The sequence below is a fragment of the Chlorocebus sabaeus genome, chromosome X (genome assembly GCF_047675955.1).
Source record: "Chlorocebus sabaeus isolate Y175 chromosome X, mChlSab1.0.hap1, whole genome shotgun sequence".
NCBI classification, from domain to species: domain Eukaryota; kingdom Metazoa; phylum Chordata; class Mammalia; order Primates; family Cercopithecidae; genus Chlorocebus; species Chlorocebus sabaeus.
The window spans coordinates 133,420,670-133,445,401 of NC_132933.1; the positions used below are offsets into that span (position 1 = coordinate 133,420,670).

At 42.2% G+C, this 24,732-nt stretch overlaps 1 protein-coding gene across 5 annotated transcripts in view; it reads left to right on the forward strand.

The window, feature by feature from the left end:
- The window catches only part of MAP3K15 (mitogen-activated protein kinase kinase kinase 15), a 149,308-nt gene that overhangs the window by 39,524 nt on the left and 85,052 nt on the right, over nucleotides 1-24,732 (forward strand). For 4 of the 5 annotated variants that reach the window (XM_007991219.3, XM_007991221.3, XM_007991222.3 and 1 more), the window contains 3 exons: nucleotides 8,964-9,157; nucleotides 12,866-13,034; nucleotides 15,997-16,103. In XM_007991219.3, the coding sequence (XP_007989410.3) occupies nucleotides 8,964-9,157; nucleotides 12,866-13,034; nucleotides 15,997-16,103 (470 nt within the window). The remainder of the gene's footprint in view (nucleotides 1-8,963; nucleotides 9,158-12,865; nucleotides 13,035-15,996; nucleotides 16,104-24,732) is intronic. The other variant, XM_073013851.1, reaches the window with a different exon arrangement.

Consider the following 24,732-nt stretch of genomic DNA (forward strand, 5'->3'; position numbering starts at 1 on the left):
TCCTAGGTGTCCTTAGTTAGTGACTGTGATTGAAACCAATGGACAATTGAGTGGAGGCTCTGACATGCTCTGCTCCTGGGCTGTCCTGAAGAATCTAGGAAGCTGTTTGCAGATGGGCCTTGCACTGTTTATTCATGGAGAGCTTTATATGTGCAGCCCACTGAAGGAACCATCCTAGCATTTTAGGCCTGCAGTTAGGATGTTCTACATGAAGCATCTAAGAGTCACGATTGGGGGTTTTTAGCCTTTTAGGGGTCACAGGACCCCTTTGCCAGTCTTGAGGAGCCTATGGGCCCTTCCCAGAATATGTTTTAAACAGAGGTCCTCAACCCCTGGGCCACCAACCGGGCCACACAGCAGGAGATGAGCGAGCAAAGCTCCATCTGTATTTATAGCTGCTCCCCGATTGCTCGCATTACCGCCTGAACGCTGCCTCCTGTCTGATGAGCAGCGCCATTAGATTCTCATAGGAGCACAAACCCTATTGTGAACTACACATGTGAGGGATCTCGTTTGTGTGCTCCTTATGAGAAACTCATGCCTGATGATCTCTCATTGTGTCCCATCACTCCCAGATGGGACCGTCTAGTTGTAGGAAAACAATCTCAGGGCTGCCATTGATTCTACTTTACAGTGAGTTGTATAATTATTTCATTATATATTACAATATAATAATAATAGAAATAAAGTGCACAATAAATGTAATGCACTTGAATCATCCTGAAACCATCCCCAACCCCTGCCCACCTGGTCCGTGGAAAAATTGTCTTCCATGAAACCAGCCCCTGGTACCAAAAACGTTGGGGATCACTGTTTTAAAGTGTTTAAATACAAGGAATTACAAAGGAGACCCTTCATATCAAAATACAGTTATCAAAATATTCTAAAATTATAATTACGTGCTTCTTTACTAACGTCTTTGAGATCAAACAGCAGATCTTAAAAACTGTCATAATACTTGGAGTAGTGATGGGTATAAAAGTTATTTTGAGATCTCTGCAGGAACTGTAATGTGATATGAAAAAGTCTGTGACTCCTGTTACCAACAAAGTCTTAAGTCTCAAGTCTACTACTACTGGGGTGTGTTACCTACATTCCTAAGTGAGGGAAATGTTACGTTTCAGTTGAGGGCAAATGATGACAAAGTTCACAGACCACAACTTTTTTTTTCTCTTTCAAGTTCACAGGCCACCCTCCGCCAGCCCCCGCAAGAATGACTGGATCTCAGGTTTAGAACTCCTAGTCCCTTCTAGAATGATTGCACATAGAGAATATTTGTGCAAAAAAAAAAAAATGGCCGTGATTAAGCCTCTATTGTCTAATGAGGCTGACAGTATTATTATCTCCCTCTTAAAGATGAGAAAACTGAGGTTTAGATAGGTGAGTACATTTTTCAGTGTCATCCGTTTAGGATAGGATGGAGCTGGAATTCAATCCTTGGCCCTCTGAATTCTTCACTACATTGCTACGCTTGAGTTGAGATGATACTTTGTTTCTATATTGATAAAGTATTTCTTGTTCACCACACTTCACAAATATGAAAAACAACACTATCCAGTTCTGCTGAAAGGATAAATGAATTACCATGTCCTTATGCACTGTGGGTGGGAGTGTACATTGCTCCATCCTTTCTGACAACAGTTTGGTCAACATATATTAATATCCTTAAATTTGTTCTAGTAATTTTACTCCTGGGAAGATATCCTTGGGAAAAGACCACAGTACAAAGATGCCATATGCAAAGATGTTCATCTCAGTGACGCTTACAGTAAGGAAATTTCAAAACAAACTGAAAGTTAGGCAATAGAAGAATGGTTAAGTATCCTATATATAGTTACCAGATGGTAAATACAGGTATTAGGCAGGCATTTAAAATTATGACACTTAAGACTATATAATTAAGCTTTTGTAATGAGTGCTTATTAAAAGCACCTGTTATTTAATCTAAGTGATGACATAGGACAGTCTTTTCATGGTGGTGATATTTGTAGATGGTAGTAGTTCTGGAAATGCCAATTGCTAGGTCAGGAACCAAAACCTTTAGAGGAAAAATTCTTCTGCTTCCTATCCCCACACTGTCAGAGACGAGTGACTTTTCCTTGGGCCTCTGACCTCACTTACTATATCAGAACCACCCTTTTGGAAATATTTGGAGAGTGTTTAGAATAAGAGTTTACATATTAATGTGGTTAGCATACTGGTTCAAATACCTCTTTATGTAGGGAACTAAACTGCCTTTGTTAAATGTTTTAATGAGCTGGATTCTTGAGATGTTTCCACTTATAAATGTAACAGCTACAAATAGCTGATCCTAGTTTGCTATTGAGTATGTGTTATGTTAATCGTTGTTTTTATTTTTAATTTCTGGTCTCTTGACCAACAAGAGTCTGAATGTGTTCTATCACTTGAAGATGTTTAGGTCTGTTCTTCTCTTTGTAAGAACAAAAGTACTGTACTTAAGATCTTATGCTTTCATTTGGAAGTCTGTTAATTCCTTTTTAAAATGTAGTCGTTAGTCCCAATTTCTGTCAGATTTCTTAAACTTTCTGGAAGACTTTCTCAAGGGAAGTATTTTTACCTTCCCAAGTCTCCAGATTCCTGTTGTCTCCTCAGTCCTGTTCATTAAACTCATTCAACTGTTTTCAGAGCTCATGCATTTCTTTTCTTTCTCCTTATTTTTCTCTAACTATGACTAAACATTTGCTCTGTGAATCAGATCCTCTGCTAACTGGGGGGTAGACATCATCAGTCTCTGCTGCTACTGCTCTGCCTTCTTGAACAGTATTTCTTTTTCACCAAAGAACTTGTGATGGCACATATCATATTTGTCAAAATCCAGTTTTTCACACCTCATTATTTAGGATTTGATCAGAACTTTGGGGCAAAGTTTACTTTTGTAGTATTTGGGAAGACTAGGTTTGCTAAAGGAATAACGTCAAGATTTCAGCAGAAATGTTTGTTTTGGAGACAGTTATAAGACATATAACAATTCTTTACAAATAGGTTAGATTCTTGTACCTTCAATTTACCGACCTGTTACAGAAGTTCAGGGTTATTTAATTGTAATGTTTATAAGTATTTTTGTATTATGTCTTTTAACGAAACAGAAAAGAGAATGTAGGTAGGGGAGAGAGAGAGTTATATTAACCTTTTTATTTACCATTTCTGGTACTTTTCATTTGTTCCTGTGGATTCAAGCTACCGTTCGGTGTCATTTCCTTATTCCAGTGTAGCCTTGTTCCATTCCTACCAGTATCCTTTTGTTGTTATTTTCAAATATATTACATTTCTGTATAAACCACAACACATGATTATATACATAGTTTTCTGCAACTGCTTTTTAAACCAGTTAAGGAGAGGAAATTTGCAATTATCCTATCTTTTATGATTGTATACATAACTACCTTTACTGGTATTCTTTGTTTTTTATCATGTGAATTTGAATTACTGTCTGGTGTCATTTGCATTCAGCCTGAAGAAATTCCTTTAGTATTTTTATAAGATGGGTCTGCTAGCATTATCTCAGTTTTTGTTTATCTGAAAATGTTCATATTTAATCTTCATTTTTGAAAGATAGTTTTAGTGGATATAAAATTCTTGGTTGACTTTTTTTTTTCTTTCAGCACTTTGAATATGTCATCCCATGGCCTTCATTGTTTCTGATGAAAAGTCACATTAATCTGATTGGAATTTTCTCATATATGACAAAACATTTTTCTCTTGCTGCTTTCGGGATTTTCACTCTTTATCTTTCAAAATTTTAACTGTGACATGTCTGGGTGTGGACCTCTTTGCCTTTATCCCACTTGGAGTTCATTTGACTTCTTGGATATGTAGATTTAATTTTTTAAAAAAATCATATTTGGGGCTGGGCACAGTGGCTCACGCCTGTAATTCCAGCACTTGGGAGACCGAGGTGGGTGGATCCCCTGAGGTCGGGAGTTCAAGACCAGCCTCACCAACATGGAGAAAACCTGTCTCTACTAAAAATACAAAATTAGCTGGTGTGGTGGTGCATGCCTGTAATCCCAGCTATGCAGGAGACTGAGGCAGGAGAATCACTTGAACCTGGTAGACGGAGGTTGTGGTGAGCCAAGATCATGCCATTGCACTCCAACCTGGGCAACAAGAATGAAACTCCGTCTCAAAAAAAAAAAATCTTATTTGGGAACTTTTCAGCAATTATTTCTTCGAGTATTTTTCTGATCCTTTCTCTCCTCTTCTTCTGGGACTCCTATTAGGTGTCACATATGTTGGTGTACTTAATGCTGTCCTGTGTTCCTTTAGGACTTCGTTCATTTTTTTCTTTTTCTCTCTGTTCTTCAGATTGCATATCTCTATTGATCTGTCTTCAAGTTTGCTGATTATTTCTTCTACCACTCAAATTGCCTGTTGAGCCTCTTGAGTGAATTTTTCATTTTGGCTGTTGTACTTTTCAACTTCAGAATTCCTACCCCCCCCCCCCCATTTTTTGTAATTTTTCTTTATCTTCTGTATTTGAGATACTGTCATAATACCTTCCTTTAATTCTTTAAGTATGGTTTACTTACTTGTTCGAACATATTTGTAATATCTGCTTTCAAGTCATTGTCTGCTACATTTAATATCTGGGTCCTTTCAAAGGCAGTTAGCATTGCCTACTGTTTTTCTCATATGTGGATCACACTGTCCTATCTCTGCATGTTTTGTGTTTTTTGTTGAAAACTGGACATTTCAGATAATATATTGTAGAAACTTCAGATACTGATCTTTCTGCCTTCTGCCTCTGGGGCATGTTGTTTTTGTTGTTTACTTGTTGATTTGTTTCATGACTTGACTAGTTCAGTGAAGTCTATTTTTCTGCAATGTGCAGCCTCTAATGTCACTTCTTAAAGGGGACACTCTTGTGTGTGTGCACAGTTACTCTGACTCTTGTATCCTCACCAGGAATGACAGTAGTTGCAGCTAGACTCTCTTTATCTGTTTCCCTGATCTCCCTGTTAAGTTTCTGACTAATCTTCTGTATTGGTCTTATACAACTGGTATTACACTCAGTTGTTAGTCTCCCTCCTTAGCTGATTGTTCTGTTGTTTTTGACAATACCTTGAGGCATAATTGTTCCACAGTTTGATACAATTAAAGTTTTGCAGGAATAGTCCTTAAGTCTAATCCCTGAGGCTTGCTCTGACCTCAGGAAGGTTCCTCTTAGCTGTCTCTTTCCCAGTTCTCTGTTAAACTTCTAGGTGGTCTACCCTTTACTTTTCCCTGTCATAGAGCTACCAGCCTTCTCTTAATTGTCAGCCGCCAAAATCTCCATGATGTTTTGTACAGCACTCATAAGCTTGAACTTCCCCATGGCATATTCCGCATGAAGTTGCTCTCCTTGTGAAGAGCTGCAGTTCTTACAGCCTGCCTTTTCCCTGGGCAGAGCTCTGCAACACTGCTGTGGAGATGGCAGTGGAAACAGTAGTCTACTTCTCTTGGGGTGACACCCTGCTCTGAGTGGGGTGCTGGGTAGGGGCAACAGCCTCTGATCTTCTCAGCTTGCCTCTCGTCACGGAACCTTCATTCTGTGAGAGAGCTGGGGCAGGGACAATCAAGTTTCAGCATTCTTGGCCTGTTTTTAGTTTGTTTCTTTGTTTTTGTTTTGTTTTGTTTTGAGACAGAGTCTTGCTCTGTTGCCCAGGCTGGAGTGTAGTGGTGTGATCTCGGCTCACTGCAACCTCTGCCTCCCGGTTTTAAGCAATTTTCCTGCCTCAACCTCCCAAGTAGCTGGGATTACAGGTGCCCGCCACCGTGCCTGGCTAATTTTTGTATTTTTAGTAGAGAGGGGGTTTCACCATGTTGGCCAGGCTGGTCTCGAACGTCTGACCTCGTGATCCACCCACCTCAGCCTCCCAAGTGCTGGGATTACAGGCGTGAGCCACTGTACCCAGTCTCTTGGCCTGTTTTGCCTAGGGTAGAGCTTCCACCCTGCAGGTGTAGGCTGGGTAAAGCAAGGGAGCCCTGGTCATCTTGACCACACTTGCCTGGAATAGAACTTCTACAGTATCAGGCTGTGAGGGATAAGAATGCTGGTGGCCTGGTCTTCCTAAGGAGAAACAGTGACTCTGGACCAGGGACAAGAGGGAACCCTTTTGTCTTGGCCACACCTACTTAGAGTAGAACTTCAGTCACTCTGGGCTGGGTATGGGGATGGGGGAGCAGTTTATGGCCCGAATGCTGCAGAATCTTACTGTTACTACCAAGATTTAGATTTTCTTGAATAAAACGTTTTTCCATTTGCTACATGCCCTCAGGACAACTTGTAGAGACTTTAAATCAGGGGTGTTCAATCTTTTGGCTTTGCTGGGCCACATTGGAGGAAGAAGAATTGTTTGGGCCACATGTAAAATACACTAACAATAGCTGATGAGCTATTAAAAAAAAAAAGTTTGTGTGTAAATCTCAAAATGTTTTAAGAAAGTTTACAAATTTGTGTTGGGCCACATTCAAAGTTATCCTGGGCCATATGTGGTCCATGGGCCATGGTTGGACAAACTTGCTTTAAATGGCTGTTTAAAAATAATTTTCGTCAGTTATGGTTGTCTTTCTGGGAATGGGATCTGGGAAGCTCCTTACACTTCCAGTCCAGCTTTAACTTTTTGAAAATAACAAACTGCGTTTCTTCAAAGGTAGTTTTCCTTCTAGACCTCACTGATCCACACAGCCCTTTTCTCCATCTGAGCTAGGAAGTCTTTGACCATAAACTCAAGCAATTTCAAGTGTGTATTAGTCCGTTTTCATTTTGCTATAAAGAACTGTCCAAGACTGGGTAATTTGTAAAGGAAACAGGTTTAATTTACTCACAGTTCAGCATGGCTGGGGAGGCCTCAGGAAACTTACAATTGTGGCAGAAGTGGGAGCGGGAGCAAGATACCTTCTTCACAAGGTGGCAGGTAGGAGAAGTGCCTAGCAAAGGGGGAAGAGCCCCTTATAAAACCATCCGATCTCCTGAGAACTCACTCACTATCACTAGAACAGCATGGGGGAAACCGCCCATGATGATCCAGTTGCCTCCACCTGGTTTCTACCTTGACACATGGGGATTACGGGGATTACAATTCAAGATGAGATTTGGGTAGGTACACAAAGCCTAACCATATCAAGGTGAAAGAAAGAAAGTTTAACTTTTGAATATATTAATATCATTTAATTTAGTCTAGGAACGTGGCTTTCTTGGCATGGATGAGGGAGAAATTTATCTCTAACTTACCAAAACCTTAATGCTGAGTGATTTGAGTCTCTTTAAGAACTTGAAAGTATTAGAAGGCCAGGTGCAGTGGCTCACACCTGTAATCCCAACCCTTTGGGAGGCTGAGGCAGGAGGATAGCTTGAGCCCAGGAGTTTGAGACTGCAATGAGCTGTGATTGCACCACTGCACTGCAGCCTGGGTGACAGAGCAAGACCTTGTCTCAAAAAAAAAAAAAAAAAAAGTACCATAGGGAGCAAAGGGTCTTTGTTCCTGTGGGGTAGGCAATTCCTAGTGGTTGTGAAGAAGTAGATAGGAGCCTGCTACCCCACTTATCACACACACATACCCGCCTGAATTTTTACCCTTTCTACTTACAACACTGGTATTTTTGTTTGTTTGTTTGTTTTAAGATGTAGTCTCGCTATGTCGCCCAGGCTGGAGGGCAGTGGTGCAATCTCGGCTCAGTGCAGCCTCTGCCTCCTGGGTTCAAGTGATTCTCCTGCCTCAGCCTCCTGAGTAGCTGGGACTACAGGCATGTGCTACCACACCTGGCTAATTTTTTTTTTTTTTTTAAGTAGAGATGGGGTTTCACCATGTTGGCCAGGCTGGTCTCAAACTCCTGACCTCAAATGATCCACCCACCTCTGCCTTCCAAAGTGCTGGGATTACAGGCGTGAGCCACCATGCCTGGCCAGTATTTGTGTTTTGACAGGCTTAATGCCAATAGCTGGTACCCACAAGGATGGTGTCCAGTTGCTGCTTTGCAGCAGAATGTAAGTATTCTCAGAAAACCAACCCTATTTTCAGGGATAATAGAATATCAGAAGCTTTGTCTAAGACAACGTTGACTCGTCACCTGTTTTTGTATGTCCTGGGAGCTAAGAATGGTTTTTTACATGTTTTAATGGTTGGAAAATATCAAAATAAGATGATGATTTCAGGACATGTAAAAATATGAAATTTAGGCCAGATATGGTGGCTCAAGCCTATAATCCCAGCACTTTGGGAGGCTGAGGTGGGCAGATTGTTTGAGCCCAGGAGTTTGAGACCAGCCTGGGCAACATGGCAAAACCCCAATCTCTACAAAATAATAGAAATATTAGCTGAGCATGGTGGCACGCACTTGTAGTCCCAGCTACTATGGAGGCTGAGGTGGGAGGATTGCTTGAGCCTGGGAGGTTGAGGCTGCAGTGAGCCATGTTTGCGTCACTGCACTCCAGTCTGGGTGACAGTGCAAGACCCTGTCTCAAAAAGCAGAAAAGATCTGAGACTCGTTATATTAATTAATATATGCTTCCTACAGAACAATTTTTATTCCACAAAGTTTATAATAGTTCACCTATAGTTAAATGATCAAATAATATGCCTTTTTCATCTATGCTGAAAGAAAAACAATATGCCACGTTGTAATCCTTGCTTATCAGGAGGTTCAAGTTCCCTCTGGTTTTGGGTACATATAATGAAACAATGTGATTTCTGAGATTTAAAACCCTAAAATTTCTGCCAATGAAGTTCAGAGATACATACAGATCAGTATTTGAAACCAAATTTTTGTCATATATCTATGCGGTAGAGCTTTTGAAATCAAGTGGTTTCCTGTTTTGTGCCTAATAGATCCATAGTCATATTGCACGAATTGTTTTCGTCCTCAGGTATTTTCTCCGTGCCTGTCCCACCAGGCCCCACCTGCCCAGAGCCTACACTTCCACATCGGTTACTTTCTGGAACATCTTTGTTTCTTTTTTCCAGGCATCCAGTGGTAATTATTATTTCATCCCATACATCGTGACACCGTGTGCTGATTATTTTTGCTGCGAGAGTGATGCCCAGAGACGAGCCTCCGAGTACATGCAGCCCAACTGGGACAACATCCTGGGCCCGCTGTGCGTGCCTTTGGTGGACAGGTTCATTAGCCTCCTTAAGGACATCCACGTGACCTCATGGTAATTCCCATCTGCCACCAGTAACCCCTGGAGACTCATCAAGATTTCCCCCTCACTTTCAGGGAAGTGGTACACCTTCACGGAGACCAGAGTTGCTGGAGAACCCACTATTGTACCTTACTGGCTCACTTAGCTGGGCCACTGAAATGAAGCCAAAAGAGAATAGAACTGGAATTAAGAGGTCAGGATTGAGCCTGTGTCTGGCCCTGACTTCCTGTTTGATTTTGACATGTAACTTTTCTTCTCTCTGATTGTTCTCTCTCTTCTAGATAAGACAACTTATAGGAAGTTGTCAGTGATGTTTTTTTAAATGATCTCTTTCAGCTCTGAGATCCTGTGTTTCAAGATGATTTCTGAGCATGGTTTTACACTCGCATGGCTGTTGAGGCTCTTCAAATATCTCAGCAAGGTCATTCTGACTTACGCTCTCGTGCTTTAATAAGCCTTTGTGCGTTGAGTGGAGCAGCAGCTATCCTCAGGGTGTACTGTCCTGTGTTGTCTTTAGATTTAGGTTGGGTGAGGTGAAATATGCAGAAGTGAATAGGTTTAGATTGGAATCTTGGCTTAGGTGATTCCTACCTGTGTAGCACTGAAATGGTCAGCTCACCTATTGGAGCCTCAATGCTCAAGAAACCATACCTTCAGATGTTCTTATTGTGAAAGTAAAAGACAGAAAAATTATTCTTCTTAACCAAAGGATCCAGTTATTTTGCTTGCGGCCAATTTAAAGGATTTATTCCCGTAAGTTGTGTCACAAGGAGAAGGATTTGTCCTTCCAAAACAAATGAAAATCCCAAACACTGGCAGAGCTGACCTGAAATGAAATGTAGAGGACCTCCTGCCACACTGTGGCTCAAATAGTGGCACCCTGAACTGTGGAGTGTTCTATTGTAGCACTGGTATGTAGAAAAGGACACTTCTTAATGGTGTCCTTTTCTATCCCATCACCTCTTCTCTGGATGCAGACCTTCTTCTACAGACTTTAATGGAAAGGGAGATTGGAAACCTAAATATGTGGGACCGCATGCCAACATCGAGAGCAAATGTGGGACATTTTGTGGCACATTCCCGGAAAACCTCATGCAGTTGTTCCTTGCTAACTGGTGTCTGATTGCAAAATAAACACTTTAGTGAAGTTTTATGGAAAGCTCTCCCAATACCATATTTTCAGGTCTGACAAGGAGGTAGACTGGCTAGATCTGCCAGATGATTTAGGTCTTTGCAAGACATGGATTCAAGTTTGATTCTCATTCAGTGTGTGTATGTATCAGTAGGCAAACAGCTCTTGTGATTTCATTTAATTTCAAAGGGCTTGAAATACCTATTGGTGGATTCTACCCTATGAACTGGCAGTGTCTGGCAACAGTTAGTAAGAGGGGAAGTGGTGCTTATAGTTTAAAACATCTATAACACAGATGGAAAGGAAGTTTTTAGCTCAAGTGCCAGCTCTGATAGATTTATAAAATCTATTTTGAGACCTGTGCTAGAATGGCTTGGAAGCCATTTCCAAGTTCTCATTGATCAGCAACATCTTCCTTGATTACAGAGGCAGAAATGGCTGCATGCTTATTACATATCTGATGTCCTCAAGCCATCCTCAAACCAGTGTTTAATTTACCTAAAAGGTACTGTTCTTCTTAGATTTCTTAGTTTATTAAAATTATTTTTCAGAATTACCCTTGAAAAATAAGGCTGAAGTATAACTTTTTACTTATCAGGCTAACCTAATAACACTTTAATAGCTTCAATGCCTTTATAGTCCACCAAATGGGCAATGGCTGGCATCCAACTTAATGACTCATTCAATTAGTGACAGAATTTTAAACACTGGCAGAATCTGCTAATTTTGTGCATCATTGGGATGATGGCAATTGACAAATAAGGAAATAGAAAACTAAAGCAGTGCATTCATATTTTTCTATCAGAACCCCTGCTGTGTGCGTCACTTCATTCTTTAAATGTTAACGGAGGTCCTTTTGTGAGCGTTGGACCAGGTTATGTACTGTACATATACATATTTGGCATTGTTTTGTAATTATTGAAAGTAGACACCATTTGTTCTTATCCTATCTCATGTTGTGTTTCTCTCTCTGAAGACTTATTAAATTTAGCTTACTCTCTTTTTAATGAACAGCCTAATTTTACACTCTGCAGTTAGACGATTTCAGCTTCGTTTTGTGTGTGTGTGTGTGTGGTTTTTGTTTTTTGTTTTTTTTTTAGACCGAGTCTCACTCTGTTGCCTAGGCTGGAGTGCAGCCGTGCGATCTCGGTTCACTGCAACCTCCGCCTCCCAGGTTCAAGCGATTCTCCTGCCTCGGCCTCCCAAGCAGCTGGGATTACAGGTGCCCACCACCATCACGCCCAGCTAGTTTTTGTGTTTTTAGTAGAGACGGGGTTTCGCCACATTGGCCAGGCTGGTCTTGAACTCCTAAGCTCAGGTGATCCTCCTGCCTTGGCCTCCAAAAGTGCTGAGGTTATAGGCGTGAGCCACTACGCCTGGCCCCATTTCAGCTTCTTAATGGGGCGACAGTATTACTGTTTGGCAGTGTCCCACCTCCACTTAAAAATTCCTATGAAAAATAGACAAGATATTTTAAATCAATCTATGGTTGTTGTAACTCATCCTCTGTATACCAAATTAGGTCATTTTTCAAGGTTTTAAACCAAATACAAGATAATAGCATTGGCTCTTCAAGAGAGTATGGTGATATTCCAGTGTGAATTTAACCGCTTTAAGTGTTTTTAAGCTTCCTCGTGCTTATCTAGGTGCTCACCTGAAGGAAGTTTTGTGTTTTCCATTAGAAAGCCATTCTCCGGGCCAGTCACGGTGGCTCACGCCTGTAATCCCAGCACTTTGGGAGGCCGAGGCAGGTGGATCACTTGAGTCCAGGAGTTTGAGACCAGCCTGGCCAACATGGTGAAACCCTGTCTCTACTAAAAATACAAAAATTAGCCGGGCATGGTGGCACATGCCTATAGTCCCAGCTACTTGGGAGGCTGAGGCAGGAGAATTGCTTGAACCAGGGAGGAGGAGGTTGCAGTGAGCCAAGATCGCGCCACTGCACTCTAGCCTGGGCAACAGAGGGAGACTCTGTCTCAAAAAAAAAAAAAAAAGGAAAACATTCTGGCCATTCAATATGATGAGGAGAGCAAGGCTGTCCATAAGTTTCCGGGCGTGACCTCTGTGTGTCCCATCGTGTCTTGCTCAGGGACACAACACCAGTTTCCAGCCCTCACCTCAATTGGGGAAGGCTTCATGACTACTAACGAGAGACACCTGATAGAGAAATTCATTTGAAAAGCATTCTCATGTATGTGTCCTGGGTTTTGGAGCTCCGTTTGGCTTTGTTACTAGTGGGCAAAATACATACATAAGGAAGGTACCTTCTCGCCCTCTATATGTTTGAAAATGCCAGAGACAGTGGGCTTGGTTGGCAGCAAGTTCTGTGTATTATCTGAGTACAGGTGGGAGTCACCTTTGAAAATATCTTCAAGGTTGAATGAACTGATTTTTATTTGTTATTTATCAGTCTATAAAATGTGAATAAGTAGAAAGTATCTCCTGTTTGCTGGCGCAGGGAGGCTCAGGTTTGGGCCGAGGTCCCCATGTGTTAGCCTAAGTCACGTCAATGAGAACCATTTTGGGCGCAAGACAGTCCTGGGTGTGTGTAGATGTGACTGGAGGTTTTTGTGGTTTTCTTTCTCTAGTGTTTATTACAAAGAAACCTTGTTAAATGACATCCGGAAAGCCAGAGAGAAGTACCAAGGTGAGGAACTGGCGAAGGAGCTGGCTCGGATCAAGCTCCGCATGGATAATACTGAGGTTCTGACCTCAGACATCATCATTAACTTACTCCTGTCCTACCGTGATATCCAGGTATGAAATCCACCTAGCCGAGGCTCACGTATGCTGCGTTCTTCCTTGGCTTGAGGAACTTCTTGTGAAGTACTTGTATACTCAGTATGTGGTGAGGTGGCTGGGTTTTTTTTTTATTTGTTTGTTTCTGTTTTCTTTTTTGAGATGGAGTTTTGTTCTTGTTGCCCAGGCTGGAGTGCAGTGGCGCGATCTCGGCTCACTGCAACCTCAGCCTCCCGGGTTCAAGCTGTTCTCCTAATCTCATGCCTGGGATTACAGGCATGCACCACCATGCCTGGCTAATTTTGTATTTTTAGGAGAGACAGGGTTTCATGTTGGCCAGGCTGGTCTCAAACTCCTGACCTCAGGTGATCCACCTGCCTCGGCCTCCCAAAGTGCTGGGATTACAGGCATGAGCCACTGTGCCCGGCCAGAGGTGGCTGTTTTCTAGACAAATAGGTATGTGGCTAGGTCATAGGTCATCCAGCTTATCTGTTGCGGTGGAAATTTTGGAGGTTTTGTCACATCGCGGGTGGTGTGACCACTCCGACAAGAAGAGATGTCATAAACAAGACTGTTTGGCAGGAGCCAAGAATTGAAGTTTATATGAACTTTATGCTAGGCATTGTTGCAATCCCTTTGACAAACCCAAATTCATTTAATCCTCTTAACAACTCTATATAGGATATGTATACTCTGATTATCCTGATTTTACACGTGAGGAAACTGAGGCATAGAGCAGTTAAGTAACTTGCCCAAGGTCACACAGCAGTTGGTTAGGTCAGGATTCAGACTGAGACTGACTGGCTCCGTTGTCCTTGTTCCTAACCCCTCTGCTGTGCGACTTCCTTTAGGCTTTTCTCACTTCCTCCTTTGTTTACCACCATACATCAGTGACAAGGAGAACAGGAGTAGCAGAAACACATTCAGGACCCAGGGAATGTAGCTGTTTATTCTAAGACAAGCATCAGAAGCTCCTGGAGAGTTCTGAGACTGGGCTCCTGGTCTGTGGTTCCGTGAAGGAAATTGAGCGTTTCCTCCCTCCAAGTTGAATGCCATTGAGCCATCTCTAAGGATGTCTTGCCTTCCTTCCCTTTGGAGGAACACAGGGTCATGTTCCTTACTCATAGAGTTCCACAAAGCCATGCTGAGGGTTGTTGGCTAGAAGTCTTTAAATTGAAGTGATGGAGGCATCCACTTATGACCTGGACCAAAACAGAGTCACCCAGTAAGGAATTCCTGCCCCTAGTGATAAACAGATGCAGCTAGCTGATTTTATTTTTATTTCTGTTTTTAGAATTTTTATTTATTTACTTTTTGAGACAGGGTCTTGCTCAGTTGCCCAGGCTGGAGTGCAGTAGTGTGATCTCAGCTCACTGCAACCTCTGACTCCCGGGTTCAAGCAATTCTCCTCCCTCAGCCTCCTAAGTAGCTGGGATTACAGGTGCCTGCCACCACGCCTGGCTAACTTTTTTTATTTTTAGTAGGGACGGGGTTTCACCATATTGGCCAGGCTAATCTCGAACTCCTGGCCTCAGGTGATCCACCCGCCTCAGCCTCCCAGAGTGCTGGGATTACAGGTGTGAGCCACCGTACTTGGCCACCTGGCTGATTTTAATAGCAGGTGCTACTAAGGATGATGGTAATGATTAGGTCATGTCTTCCAGGACCAGAAAATGGGAATGGCTTTTCTTGAAGCCTTTCTTCCCTCAAGCTGCTTCCTTTTACCCTTCTCTCCATGCATCCCTTCTTTTCATAACCTTCCATTCATGCTCAAAGGTGGGCCAAGAAGTTCTTGGAATACACTGCCTTCTCCCTCCTGGGGCAGCAGCAGCAAGGTGCAGAGCCACAGGACAGGCATGGCATTTCAGTGGGAAGCCCTGTTCTGCTGACTATGGCTGGCTGTCGGCAAGTTGGCCAGTTCCAACGATTCTAAGCCTGGCTGAAAGAGTAACAGGTGGCACTGCTAAGAGGGGACTTGGCTGAGACAAGCATGGTCGCAGTTTTTCCCCAGGTAATTATGCAGAGTTTAGAGCAGTGGTTCTCAACCCAAGAACTTTTTTGGCAGTGTCTGGAGACATTTTCAGTTATAAAAACTAAGCGTGTATGTGTAGGACATGAGGAGGGTGGTGTGCTGTTGGCTTCCAGTGGGTCAAGGCCAGCATCCTACAGTGCCCAGGACAGCTCCCACAACAGAGAATTATGGTCCAGAAATGTCACTAGTGCCAAGGTTGAGAAACACTAGTTTAGATTAATGTATTTGATTCTGGCAAAATAGGAAGGACTGGAATCTATCTGCTTTGACTGGAAGTTTGCTTGTGTGTATTTGTCCAGCTCACTTTAACACACATCTCTGCTGATACTGTTTTTATTTTGTTTTAGTTTTTGAGACAGACGGAGTCTTGCTCTGTTGCCCAGGCTGGAATGCAATGGCATGATCTCGGCTCACTGCAACCTCCACCTCTCAGGTTCAAGCAATTCTCCTGCTTCAGCCTCTTGGGTAGCTGGGATTCCAGGTGCCCGCCACCATGCCCAGCTAATTTTTGTATTTTTAGTAGAGATGGGGTTTCACCATGTTGGCCAGGCTGGTGTCGAACTCCTGACTTCAAGCGATCCACCCACCTCAGCCTCCAAAAATGCTAGGATTACAGGTGTGAGCCACCAGGCCTGGCCTCTGCTGATACTGTTGACTCTCCTACACTCAGCTGTTTCCTGGCTGCTGGGCTCCTTTACTTTTGTTGCCTTTGGATGCTTCATGCCCTTTGATAGCAGGGATTCCTCCTCTGTTCTTCTCTCTCTTATCCATTTTATTTTCTGGTCTTTTTCCCTCCTATTAAAGGTTACAGGTAGCTTCACTAAATGCCCTTTGTAAGGAAGGGCCTGTCTTTAAGTGCTGAGGCTGTCTCATGTTTATAACAATTCAGAAAAATCAGTGAAGAGCTGTGTTTCCTCTCTTGCTCACTTTGGGACCTCTTGCCAACAGGACTATGATGCGATGGTGAAGCTGGTAGAAACACTGGAGATGCTGCCTACCTGTGATTTGGCCGATCAGCATAACATTAAATTCCACTATGCGTTTGCACTGAATAGGTAAGAACGATAATGTATGTACAGGGTTTTGAAACATGCCGCCTGTTGAATTCTGCTTCCTTCTTTCATTTAACATTGAGTATGAGCCAGGTCACATACTAAATGCCAAGGTTATGAAGATGGGCAAGGCCCAGTCTTTGTCGTCAGGGACTTTGTGTTTGGAATACACATTCTAGCTGTGAGATTGAACACATCGATCCACCTTAATAGCTTATGATGGCAGCAAAACAGGCACCCCCGGCTTCATGTATCTTGTAACACATATGAGGTCACATCTCTTTTTTAAATCAGGGTAAAATTTGCAGTCAGCAAAATGCACACATCTTAAGTATATCATTTGTGTTTGATAATTGGCTATACACATGGAAACAACACTCCCATCAAAAAAGAAAATGTTTCCATCACCCCAGAAGTTCTCTTGTGCTTCTTTGCAGGCAATCCTTACCCCCTCCATAGGTGACCACTGTTGCAGCCTCTGTCTCCATAGATGAGTTTGGCTTATCCTTGAACATCACATAAACGGAATCACACAGTGTGCACTTTTTTGTGTCATTCAGCGTCGTGTTCGTGAGATTCATCTATGCTGTTGTATTAGCGGTTTGTTCATTCTCATTGCCGTCGCGTAGTCCTTTGTATAGATATGCCACGATCATCTGTTTTACTGCTGATGGGCCTCTAGGTTGTTTGCAGTTTGGGGATACTGAGAATAGCGCTGCTATGGACATTGTTGTACATGCTTTTTCTACACATATGGATACGTTTCTTGGGTATATAGCGTGTGCTTGTAGTAGACATTGGCAAACAATGGTAGGATTCTGATTCCTTTTTGGGAGGAAGCTTCATGGTCTCTGTGGAAATGTGCCTACACTCTCCCCAGCAGCCTTTAAACCCAGCATCCCAAGGATGCATTGTTGTGAATGAAGGCCAGTCTTCATTAAGCCTGATAAAGCAAAGTCTTGTAACTGTTCCCCCAACATAGTAAACTCCATTCTTATTTATATTTACCTGTGCTTGATTTATAACCATTAAATGAGTCATCACTTCTAAGGTTCTTGGGAGGAGAGTGCCTGGCACACTGGAAGTGCTGTAAAAAATTGGTTCATTAAATAAAAACTATAAGGGCGTTTTAAGTTACTCATCACTAAGTCTTTTTCCCAGACACAGTAGAGGTAACTGTTGTCAGACAGAGAATGAAATAATAGATTGCCATTTTCTGAAAATAGCAAAAGAGTTAAAACAAGATTTGAAATGGAAAATTGGGGCCGGCTGCAGTGGCTCACGCTTGTAATCCCAGTACTGTGGGAGGCCGAGGCGGACAGATCACTTGAGCTCAGGAGTTCAAGAGCAGCCTGGGCAACATGGCAAAACCCTGCCTCTACAAAAAAAAAAAAAAAAAAAAAAAAATTAGCCAGGCATGATGCTTGTAGTCTCAGCTACTCAGGAGGCTAAGGTAGGAGGCTTGCTTGATCCTGGCAAGTTGACGCTGCAGTGAGCCATGATTGCACCATTGCACTCCAGCCTGGGTGACAGAATGGAGATCCTGTTTCCAAAAAAAAAAGACATAGAAAATTGGTATTTAGAAGAAACAGGTATAGCAGGATGAGGTGATCCTGAGATGAATACGTTTCCAGTTCGGAAGCAGAGTGGCTGGGATTGCACACCAGAGATCCACCTTTCTCCTTGATGGGTCTTTTCCTTTTAGTCGGATTATCTCCTCTTAGACAGTGGCTCTGTTTAATAGGGCCAGACGGGATCCTCAACGCTGAGAACCTCATTTTCTCCAACAAACTAAGGGTTTTCTTTTCTTTTCTTTTTTTTTTTTTTTTGAGACGGAGTCTCACTCTGTCGCCCAAACTGGAGTGCAGTGGCACAATCTCGGCTCACTGCAAGCTCCGCCTCCTGGGTTCACGTCATTCTCCTCCCTCAGCCTCCTAGGTAGCTGGGACTACAGGCGCCCGCCACCACGCCCAGCTAATTTTTTTGTATTTTTAGTAGAGACAGAGTTTCACTGTGTTAGCCAGGATGGTCTCGATCTCCTGACCTTGTGATCCACCCACCTCGGCCTCCCAAAGTGCTGGGATTACAAGCGTGAGCCACTGTGCCCGGCCCAAACTAAGGATATTCTATAGGATTGCAGTACTTGCATCATTTACACATGTAACCTGATCTTGAATTTCACATTTTTGCTTTAGGCTTAACTTGGCCAGCCACCAGCATAGTAGGAGTTTGCATTACAGATTGAGCATCTCTGATCTGAAAATCTGAATTCCAAAGTGCTCCTAAATCCAAAACTTTTTGAGTGCCAACGTGATGCTCAAAGGAAATGCTCATTGGAGCATTTTGTATTTCAAATTAAGGATGCTCAACTCGTAAGTATAATATAAATATTCCAAAATCTGAAATACCGCAAATTCAAAGCACTTCTAGTCCCAAACAGTTCGTATAAGAGATACCCAACTGGTATATATAGCTTTGAGGGAGTTTATGGCATTACTTTGTATCTGTAAAGAAGGGGAAAATAGTGATGGACAAGAAATGAGTTTTCCTGCATTAAAGTTGACCTTTAGCTCTCAGGAAGTGGAGCAAATCATGGCCAGAAATTAGTTACTAAAGGTTGGCAGTAATGGATGACTTCCGACCCTCAGATGTCAAGGGCTCCCTGTTAGTGGGAAAGCTGGCTCGAGCCGGTCAGCTTTCCCTGATGCCTTCCACTCCACTGCATTCAGAAGCCCATTCTAAGCTACTTCAAGTTTCCACTGAGCAGTTAAACTGCTTGCTGCTTGATGGCATGGAGTCCTTTATGAGTGATTTTTATTTGCTGTTGCTTTTACAAATGGGACTTTATTAGATATATGAATGTAGTCAGAATATTCTGATCAGGGATCCACCCAGTGAGCCGGATGGTCTAGAAGAAGAAAATCAGAAGCAAAGTCGCCCGTTAAAAACAAAACAGAACCTGCCAGTCGCAAAATAGAAGGCATGTACTCATATTCTACTTCCAGCATCTTTGGATTGAGACTACCAACTCTGGCAAAATTTACCTCTTTGAATTACTCACTAAGTGGCAGGGCAGTTGGATGTGTGACACACTGATTGGAATGTCTGATGTGTCATTCTGTAAATAAGGGAGTGCTAGATGAGGATACTCTGCAGACCCTAGAAATGTGTGCAGGGGACATTAGATGAACGTGACTGAATCCAGCCCACACCAGAGGGGCTGCATGCTTATTCCAGAACCTACTGTATTCACCTGAGCCTTAGTCTCTGAGCTTCCCAACCGAGAGGCAGAGTGAGCTTGTCATCGCTACAGTAGCCATGAGCGTCTTTTTGTCTCTTCTGTTGATATTCACTGTTTGATCTTGCTGTCTTTATTTCCATGTGGTTATAAGTAGCATTCTTTATGACATGTTTGTCAAATGTAGAAAAATGATGACATCTTCCCACTTTTCTAATGCATTGTCTCCACGTGCCTAAAAGCATCTTGTGAAAGAAGGATATATACTTGTTGCTTTTCTAGTGAAGAGAACCACAAAATCTGCCAACTTAAAAGGAATCATTTAGTTCAAATCCTCTGTTTTGGAAAGGAGAAAGAAAGAAACAAAGAAAAAGGCAAGGGCCCAAAATATAACACCTGGTCAATAACAGATCTGGAACCAGAACTCCCTCCCCATAGCACGCTGCATGTACTACTTTTTTTTCTCTTTTTCCTGAGGCAGAGTCTTGCTCTGTCACCCAGGCTGGAGTGCAATGACTTAATCTCAGCTCACTGCAACCTTCGCCTCCCGGGTTCAAGTGATTCCGCTGCCTCAGCCCCCTGAGTAGCTGGGATTACAGGCGTGTGCCACCACACCTGGCTAATTTTTGTATGTTTTAGTATGTATGTCTGAAGGACAACCAAAATAAGGCAGGGCCCTCCACTTGAAATTGTTGGGCTGTACCTTTATGTGTCCTGGGTGTTTTATAGACGATGAGAGCATTAGATGATAGCTGAGTATTGAAGCTGCCATTCATAATATAAACTTTTGGTTTGGTTTAGGTTTTTTTTCTTTTCTTCTTGGGATGGAGTCTTGCTCTGTTTCCCAGGCTGGAGTACAGTGACGTGATCTTGCTCACTGCAACCTCTGCCTCCCAGGTTCAAGTGACTGTCCTACTTCAGCCTCCTGAGTAGCTGGGATTACAGGCACGTACCACCACACCTGGCTAATATTTGTATTTCAGTAGAGACGGGGTTTCACCATGTTGGCCAGGCTGGTCTCAAACTCCTGACCTCAAGTAATCCACCCGCCTCGGCCTCCCAAAGTGCTGGGATTACAGGCATGAGTCAATGCACCCGGCCTTGGTTTGGTGTTTATTGTAGCAAAAAAATACATATAAAATGTACCATCTTAACCATTTTTAATCATATAGTTCAGTACTGTTAAATATGTAAACATATGGTGAAATAGGGCTCTAGAACTTTTCATTTTATAAATCTGAAACTCTGCACGTATTCACTAAATAGCTGCCCATTGCTCCCTTGCCCAGTCCCTAGCAACCACCATTCTTCTGTTTTTGTGGCTGTGACTATCCCAGGTACCTCATATAAGTGAAATTGTACAGCACTATTGTCCAATCTTTTGGCTTCCCTGGGCCACATTGGAAGAAGAATTGTCTTGGACCACACATAAAATACACTAACCATCGCTGATGAGCTAAAAAAAAAAAAAAAAAAAAAAAAAATTGCAAAAAAACCTCATAATGCTTTAAGAAAGTTTACGCATTTGTGTTGGGCCACATTCAAAGCCATTCTGGGCCACATGGGCCACGGGTTGAACAGCCTTGTACAGGGTTTGTCTCTCTCTCACTGCCTTATTTCACTTAGTATAATGTCCTCAAGGTTCATTCATGGTTGTAGTATGTGTCAGAACTTCCTTTTCAAGGCTGAATAATCCATTGTATCTACAGACCACATTTGGTTTATACATTCATCTGTCAGGCATTTAGGTTACCTCTTGAGTATTGTGGATAGTGCCACTATGAACATAGTATGCAAATATTTCTTCTAGACCCTGCTTTCAATTCTTTTGGATATATGCCCAGAAGTATAATTGTTGGATCATACGGTAGTCCTATTTTTACTTTTTTCTTTTTCTTTTTTTTTTTTCCTTTTGAGACAGAATCCCGCTGTGTCGCCCAGGCTGGAGTGCAGTGGCATGATCTGGGTTCACTGCAACCTCCGCCTCCCAGGTTCAAGTGATTCTCCTGCTTCAGCCACCTGTGTAGCTTGGACTACAGGTGCGCACCACCACACCTAGCTAATTTTTTTGGTAGAGATGGGATTTTGTTTCCTACGCTGGTCTTGAACCCCTGGCCTCAAGTGATCCACCTATCTCAGCCTCCCAAAGTGCTGAGATGACAGGCATGAACCAACCACCATGCCTGGCATATTTTTAATTTTTTGAGGATCTGCAAATTGTTTTCCATAGTGCTTGCCCCATTTACATCCCACCAGCAGTGTACGGTATCTCCAATCCTTGCCAACACTTACTTTCTGTTTTCTTTTTTTTTTATTAGCCGCCCTAATGGGTATAAGATGATAGCCTATTGTAGTTTCAGTGGACATGTCTCTGATGAGTGACATTGAGCATCTTTTTGTCTGCTTGTTGGCCATTTGTATATTATCTTTGGAGAAATGTCTATTCAAGTACTTTGCCCATTTTTTTAAAGGTTATTTGATTTTTTTGTTGTTGGACGGTTTTTTTTGTTTTGTTTTGTTTTTATGTATATATTCAGTAGACTCATGATCAGATATACAATTCGTAACTATCTTCTTATATTCTATAGGTTGACTTTTCACTCTGTTGATTGTATCCTTTGATGCCCAAAAGATTTTAAGTTTGATGTCTCATTTATCTAATCTTTTTTTTTTTTTGAAGCAGAATCTGACTCTGTTGCCCAAGCAGGAATGCAGTGGCATGATTTCTGCTCACTGCAACCTCCACATCCCGGGTTCAAGCAATTTTCCTGCCTCAGCCTCCCGAGTAGCTGGGATTGCAGGCACCCGCCATCACGCCTGGCTAATTTTTGTATTTTTAGTAGAGTCAGGGTTTCGCCCTGTTGGCAAGGCTGGTCTCGAACTCCTGACCTCAAGTAATCCACCTGCCTCGGCCTCCCCAAAGTGCCAGGGTTACAGGTGTGAGCCACCGCACCCGGCTGGATGTTCCATTTATCTAATCCTGCTTTGTTGCCTGTGCTTGCAGTGTCATACCCATGAAATCTTTGCCATATGTATACTTTTTGTAACAAAAAGCCAGTTGTATTTTTTTTCTTGATAAATGAACAATCTTATCTTCTGAGCAGTGGCCTTGCCAATATGTTATCTTTAAAAAAAAAAGTATTTACTCAAAGGGCTTTGTCTTCACTCCTCCTCACTGACCTCCTTGAGCCCATGATATCTTCCTTTTCTGTTTCCTTCTTCAGTTCCCTCCTTTTGTCTTCCTCCTTTATTTACTAACTTATTTATGTGTCAGTAGAAGGGCTGTGTGTAAAGGAAGAGGATTCCTGAGGGGTGCCTGAAGTTAACAGGTGATTTTTTAAAAAATTACATTTTCAAGTCTAACAGAGCTTAAAGGTAAAATAAAAATAAAAAATTACACATGTATATATTTCTCTCACACACACACCTGAACTTAAACAAGTGAATTTGTTTGATTCAAATGAATTTCACTGCAGTGTTCTGCATTGATTTTGGCAATGCTGCCATTATTCAGAATATGATGGCATCAGTCAGAGAGGATTTTTTTCCTTTGGAATTGCCAGCTTTCTTTATTTTTTTTCTCTCCTCTCCCTCTTCTCCTGTCCTCCTTTCCTCCTCTCCTCTGTTGCCCAGGCTAGAGTACAGTGGTGTGATGATGGCTTATTGCAGCCTTGACTTTCTGGGCTCAAGTGATCCTCCCGCCTCAGCCTCCTAAGTAGCTGGGACCACAGGCACATGCCACCATGCCCAGCTAATTTTGAATTGCTAGCTTTCAAGGCATATAGGAAGTCAGTATCATTCTAGTGTGTTCTGAAGACAGATTTGGGTTCCAGTTCCTGCTTCTGTACTTCAGTGTTATGACTGTGGTCAGGTCACTTAACATCCTGGAACATTAGTGTCCCCATTTTTAAAATGGGATACTGACATCTACCATCTAGTATCACTTGGAGTACTCCTGGCACGAAGCAGGTGCTTGGCTATAGCTGTTACCGTTACTGTTACTGTTACTGTTACTGTTACTGTTACTGTCACTGTTACTGTGTAGCTTGATCACCCATATTTTTTTCTACCAGATTTGAGGGATAGCTTTTGACCATTTCCAAATACCAAAACTACTAGCAAAATACAGAGATCGCCACCACAGACAATATTTAAAATAACCTACCTTTGGCTCTGAAAAAGTTCTTAAGAGAAATTTATAGAAGTGCTGTTAGCACAAGAACATTGTTAGAATAAGTGTCTGGCCCTCTGAGGTGACTATTTTGCATGGGACAGGGTTTATATGAATATAGGTATTTGTAGAAAAAAGGGATCATTTGGTAAATTCAAAGTTTATTGATTTAGTGGGTCTCTTCACGTTGGCACTATTGATACTTGGAGCTGGATAACTCTCTGTCATGAGGGCTGTCCTATGTATAGTAAGATGTTTAGCAACATCCTTCAACTTTACCCACTAGATGCCAGTAACACTCCCCCTGCACCTCGCCCACTGTAACAACCAAAAATATCTCTAGACATTGGCAAATGTCCTATAGGGTACAAAAATCCCTCCTGGTTGAGACCACTGATTTACAGGGAGACATTTGAGGTATAGAAAAAGCACACACTTTGACATTTGCATCACCAGCAATATGATGTCAAGCTAATTAAACTCCTTCAGCCTGAATTTGTTCATCTGTAAACCAGGATGGTGATGCCTAAATAAGATATGCCATATGCAAATGACTGCACAGCCCCTGGCAGCTAGAAGGCAGTTAATAAAAGTTTGATATCTCCTCTGTTTATCCCTCATTTACACTTCTTAATTCTAATCGGGAGATAGCCTAGTGTTACATAAAAAGATTACAGAGTCAACAGGGCAAGTGCCAAGTGGCTTAGTCTGTAGGAATTATGGTTGCTTAAAGTAGGCAAGAAAAACTGCTTGTAATGTGGCTAGAAAGTGGCCCAGAGCTCTTAACCGGCTGTTGGTTACCCAGAGAGCATTCAACTTGGGGAATGGTTTGAGAAATATGCCAAAACCGTTCTGCTATTTGCAACCCACAGAACTGTGGACTGGATTGCTGTGAAAAAAAGTGGAATGGTGGGAATTAATTTGAGACTTTAAAAATTAAATAAGAATATCATAAGTAAAATATTTAGCATAGTGCCCAGTGCCTAAATAATGCTGGATGAATGTTAATTGCCCTTCTATTTCCCACCGGAGAATTCCAACCAACAGTGTTAGGTCATCTCCAATGATAGTCTGAACCAAAAACAATGTTATGACCAAGTTTTCTATCAGCCTAAGAAAATGCAACCCTGAGAGAGCTAAGACTAATGAATAGAATGCGTAAAGGACTTTCAAATAAAATTTTTCCCTACCTGACATCAAATTTGCCATCAATGAGATTTAAG